General features: G+C 43.7%; 1 protein-coding gene across 1 annotated transcript; it reads right to left on the minus strand.

Annotated features, from left to right (window-relative positions):
• Nucleotides 1-18: 18 nt before the first annotated feature.
• On the minus strand, nt 19-2,305 carry LOC106534731 (rho-related GTP-binding protein RhoQ; the record flags this gene model as incomplete). The annotated part of the gene is given in 3 exon segments (XM_014031464.1): nt 19-740; nt 1,603-1,698; nt 2,141-2,305. Coding segments are annotated over 3 exon segments (423 nt in total), but the record flags the coding sequence as incomplete, so codon positions are not given.
• Between the last annotated feature and the right edge of the window lie 3,710 nt (nt 2,306-6,015).

Below are 6,015 nucleotides of genomic sequence, written 5' to 3' on the forward strand. Positions count from 1 at the left end.
CAACCTAACCTAACCTAACCCAACCTAACCTAACCTAACCCAACCTAACCTAACCTAACCCAACCTAACCTAACCCAACCTAACCCTAACCTCACTTAAACAGATTCCAGCAATGGTTAGCAGCTGGTTAGCAGCTGGTTAGCAGCTGGTTAGCAGCTGGTTAGCAGTTCTGTCTCCACTTCACACAGATAAAATGTAGGAAGGTCTTTCAGAACCAGGTGACGTCTTCAGACGTAGCTTTTCTTTAAAACCTGAAAAGTCTTTGAGTCTCTTGTGTTTCCACCTGACAACATCCAGCTCCAGAAACAAACAGGGTTCCAGAGGTTCTAAAAGAAGGTTCTGTTGACAAAACAAGTCTTGAAGAAGAGGAGGAGGAGGATGACCCGACTCGCATCTCCTCTGGTTAGAAAAAGAAACGTGGAGCAGCAGGAGGCTGTGGTGTTTCAGGGTCAAAACCAGGACTAACCCTTCAGGAGACAGCACGTTCTGCAGAATCTTCTACATGTTCTGCAGAACGTTCTACATGTTCTGTAGAACGTTCTACATGTTCTGCAGAACGTTCTCCGAGAGCTTTCACATCACGTGATCAGGCAGCAGTTGAGGCAGCGAGGTCCCAGCCGTCTCTTCAGGGAGCCTCTCTTTCTCTTCGGAGCCAGAATGGCGATGATGGCCTCGTCAAACACCGTCTTCAGACCCTTCTGGGTCAGAGCGGAACACTCCACGTAGCAACACGCACCTATCTGAAGAGACGAGAGAAACCGGATCAGAACCAGAGCCTGCTGCTGTGACGGATCTGTTTGTGTGAAAATAAACCAAAGGTTCTTTCTGAAATGATGAAACGCCACAAGAAGCTTCCTAAAATATAAATTATGTGACGGGTCACATGGAAACCAGGATTAAAGTCTAAAAGTGGAGAAACAGGCAGATATGGTGTTTTGATCTAAACGTGTGCAAAAATTGCATTTTGTCAAAACAATAACTTAATGTCTCATCAATGTATCATTTGAATGAACTGTCTGAAATATAACCTTAAAAACTTTTTGAAGCATTTTTTTAAGCAGCAGCAACAAGAAATTTTATTTTTAGGAAAAAACGCCTTAAAATTTAGAATTTTCCCTGGGAGTTAGCAATGTTTTTGTTTCTTTCCAACTGSGAAATCTTAATATACAAATAATATTTATGTTTCCTCTTTATATCAACATCAAAATTACTCAATAAATTTACATTTATTCCCACCTGGCCCAGGCCTACCTGGCCCAGGTCTACCTGGCCCTGGGAGGACAGGACCCACCTGGCCCAGGTCTACCTGGCCCTGGGAGGACAGGACCCACCTGGCCCAGGTCTACCTGGCCCTGGGAGGACAGGACCCACCTGGCCCAGGTCTACCTGGCCCTGGGAGGACAGGACCCACCTGGCCCAGGTCTACCTGGCCCTGGGAGGACAGGACCCACCTGGCCCAGGTCTACCTGGCCCTGGGAGGACAGGACCCACCTCTCCATCCCAATATTTGACAGTAAAATGTTTTTCATTCTAACATTTCTGTGTGGGACTGTTCCAGGAAATAGACTGGACCCATGGTTCTGATTAGTTAATAGGACCAACCTCCTTGGCCAGCTTCTGTCCCTGCTCCGGGCTGATGGGCTTCTCCTTCAGGTCCTTCAGTTTGGACATGGTCTTGGGGTCATCACGAAGGTCAATCTGTAGAAGAGACATTTCATCTGAAAGGTTCGGTTCTGACGGGTCACAGTTTGGACTTGTGGTTTCTTATTTTGAAAGGAGCCGTGTTGAGCCATGCTTCCTGTTGTTGAGCAATCACCAGGTTCTCAGTCCTGCACCAACCGTCCCTGCACTCAGAAAGCTTCTCCTTTACCAGAACCAGAACCAGAACCAGCCACAATAAAAACAACCATCATTTTCTAAAYGTCCTAAAGCTTGGTGTCAGTCAGACACTTTGTCCTGGAGGACCAGCGTCCTGCAGGTGTGGGAGGTTCCTCTGCTCCAACACACCTGACTGAATGAGGATGATTGACAGGTTCTGTAGAACCTGAACAGGTGCTTCAGACAGTGAACAGGTGTGTTGAAGCAGGGACACGGGTAAAGCTCTGGAAGTGTTGGGACGATGAAGACGAGCAGGACCCACCTGTGTCCCAATGAGCAGGTAGGGGACAGTGGGGGCGTACTCCTGCAGCTCAGGAACCCACTCCTCTCGGACGTTCTGGAAACTAGCCGGGTTGACCACGGAGAAGCAGATGAGGAAGACATCGGTCATMGGGTAGGACAGCGGCCTGAGACGGTCGTAGTCCTCCTGGGACAAGAGGAGACATCTGTGAAGACACCTGGGCTCTCATTTATAAAGGATTGTGTGGAAACCATAATAAAAGTGAACGTACGGCAAAAAATTCAGATTTATAAAACGGTGCGTACGCTTGTTTCTGCATCTTTACTTTATAAATCACAGCCACACGTCAGAGTTTGAACACGAGGTCCTCCTCAGGTTCTACCCTCTACACGCCCACACTCAACCATGATTAAAGATGATTAATGATTAATGATGATTAAAGATGATTAATGTTTAATTACAGACTGATCTTGGAGTGGAAGCTGTCTGCTCTGTCAGGTGGAGACAGTGTCTCTGAAGCTTGGACACAACTGGACAGATCTGACTGAAGACATGGAGACAGGTCAGGACATCACAGCTCAAAGGTCAGCAGGAAACAGGAAGTGAGATCCTGTCCCCACAGTGTCTCCAAGGACCGCCTTCAGGATCCACTTCCTGTTTCCTCTGGATCAGGCAGCAGCAGGAAGGAGCTGGATGAATAAATAAATATTCTGTTCACAAGGACCTGGTCCATATGGAACCGTTCAGTGTGTGTGTGTGTGTGTGTGTGTGTGTGTGTGTGTGTGTGTGTGTGTGTACCAGGCTGGGCGGGGGCGTATCAGCTGCAGATTATAAACACTGAACATCCTGACATTTAACACCAAGATAAGTTCAGCTTTAAGACACAAACATGACTGAAACTGTGAGGAGATGATGGAGGCGGGGCTTAAAACAACAACAACAACAACAACAACAAAAACAACAAACAGATGTATCCACTGTAGTCAAACAGCTCTATTAGAAAACATTTGAAGTTCTCAGCTGTTTGACTCTTCAGATCCTGAGTGGAACCAGAACCCAAACACCACCTGGAACTTCCACGTGTTCAAACTCATGTTCTTATTAATACCGTGGTCCCAGCCCAGGGGGCGGAGCCTCTTCTGTCAGCTCTGAACAACGTAACACAAACAAGTCTTTGTTTCTCCTGTGGAGGAAGACACTGAGGACACACACGGTGATTCTCTTCCTGTTTACAATAAATGAGTAAAATTGATCTTAAAGATATAAACTCAGTTATCTGTCACAACAGCCCCCCCCCACGTCCCTTTCAGCCCCGCCCCCTCTGCTCAGAAGCTGTAAACATTACCAGCTGGCCTCGACCACATGAAGGGGTCAGTCCAAGCCAGGAGGTGGGGACATGTGGGACAAACACTGACTCAGCTAAAACCAAACGGTCTCTACAGACAGCCGAAGCCACGAGAAGATCAGCCGAGGAGCTTCCTGTTTGTAACCACCAGCCGGACACTTTCAGGTGCTTCTGCATCTGCTGGAGACTGGAGGACCCTCCAACATGTCCCCAACATGTCCCCAAAATGTCCCCGACATGTCCCCAACATGTCCCCAAAATGTCCCCAACATTTCCCCAAAATGTCCCCAACATTTCCCCAAAATGTCCCCGACATGTCCCAAAATGTCCCCGACATGTCCCCGACATTTCCCCAAAATGTCCCCAACATTTCCCCAAAATGTCCCCGACATGTCCCAAAATGTCCCCGACATGTCCCAAAGTACTGACTCCTCAAAGACAGGACACAAAAGAATGTGCACAGCCAAGAGTAGACTCAGAGTGTGCACGTGAAGGCCAGCTGACACGTCCTGCTGGTTACACTCAGAGCTCAAACACTCGGAGCTCAAACACTCGGAGCTCAAACACTCGGAGCTCAAACACTCGGAGCTCAAACACTCAGAGCTCAAACACTCGGAGCTCAAACACTCGGAGCTCAAACACTCGGAGCTCAAACACTCGGAGCTCAAACACTCGGAGCTCATACTGCAGCAGCTGCAGAGTGGTCACGCTCTGGTTTTATGAGTCCAGGATGAAAACACACTCTGAGCTCAGGTTTCAGACTCAGTCCCTCAGACTCTGTTAATAACCTGACTTTACCAGATACACAGTTCTGTTGTGTTACTTCAATATTTACTTCATATTATATCAGTTACACAATTAGAACTTCTCATTGACAGGTTCTGGGATGACTGCACTGAGTCGACAGTTTCTGCAATATTTACTGTTTCTAAAAACGCTGAATCGACTTCCTTCCTTRAACAGCCACAGAGATGATAACAAATATCACAAGTTGTGCAATATTTACATGTAGTGTGTGTTCTTTGTGTGTTGACACATTTTGAGTTTGCAGTTGTTGACCAGCAGAAAATGTGCAATAAAATCTGTTAAACACTTTTCACTGGATCTGTTCCTGACAGCATCAACTTTTAGCATCACAATAAAACTGGACATGTGCTATTAGGTTTCAGGCTATTTGGCTAACGGTTTAGCCTGTCTACCACGATTAGCATAGCTAATGTGAGAATGTAACAGTGTGAGAGTGTGTTAATGTGATGTTAGCATTAATGCTAACATAGTCTAATATTCAAAGCAGCAACAAACTTCATGTGGTGCTGTTGTTCCAACCTGACTCGCTGCAGGGGCGTGTCTAAAACAGGCTTTATCATTTTAACCAACAGGAAAATTCAGCTGCAGTACCACTGTTCAACCCATAGAGGGCGCCGATCTTTGTAGATCAAATATGGCAGGTTTGAACAAATTTATGTAAAAAATTTGCAAAGAAATATAAATGTTTCACCCACTTAACAGGGACACTCACCGTGTCTCTATGCCTGTCTCTTGACTTGGACACAGAGACCCTGGTGTCTCACCTGGTGTCTCACCTGGTGTCTCACCTGGTGTCTCACCTGGTGTCTCAGCAGGTGTCTCACCTGGTATCTCACCTGGTGTCTCAGACACCAGGTGTCTCAGCAGGCTGCACACAACAGCTGTGCTTGCTAACCATCAAGTATTTCAAAAGCATGAAGCAACAAAAAACTTCTGGACTGTTTGGGTCAAAAATAAACCAGTGAAATATTTAGTGACAGATGTGAATGTGACTAACCAGACAACAAAACAACAACAAACAACAAGAAATAAACAACAAACAGTAAAAAACAAACAACAAAATAACAAACAATAAAACAACTACAAAAAATAACAACACAACAAAAAACAAAACAACCACCAACAACAAACAAAAACAATAAAACAACAAACAAACAACAAGAAATAAACAACAAACAGTAAAAAACAAACAACAAAATAACAAACAATAAAACAACTACAAAAAATAACAACACAACAAAAAACAAAACAACCACCAACAACAAACAAAAACAATAAAACAACAAGAAATAAACAACAAACAATAAAAACAAACAACAAAATAACAAACAATAAAACAACAAGAAATAAACAACAAACAATAAAAACAAACAACAAAATAACAAACAATAAAACAACTACAAAAAACAACAAAACAACAAAAAAACAAAACAACCACCAACAACAAACAAACAAACAAACAATAAAACAACAAACAAACAACAAGAAATAAACAACAAACAATAAAAACAAACAACAAAATAACAAACAATAAAACAACTACAAAAAACAACAAAACAACAAAAAAACAAAACAACCACCAACAACAAACAAACAAACAAACAATAAAACAACAAACAAACAAACAATAAAACAACAAACAAACAACAAGAAATAAACAACAAACAATAAAAAACAAAACAAAATAACAAACAACAAAACAACAAACAATAAAACAACTACAAAAAACAACAAAACAACAAAC

This window comes from Austrofundulus limnaeus, unplaced genomic scaffold, assembly GCF_001266775.1.
Source record: "Austrofundulus limnaeus strain Quisiro unplaced genomic scaffold, Austrofundulus_limnaeus-1.0 Scaffold1256, whole genome shotgun sequence".
Lineage (NCBI taxonomy): Eukaryota > Metazoa > Chordata > Actinopteri > Cyprinodontiformes > Rivulidae > Austrofundulus > Austrofundulus limnaeus.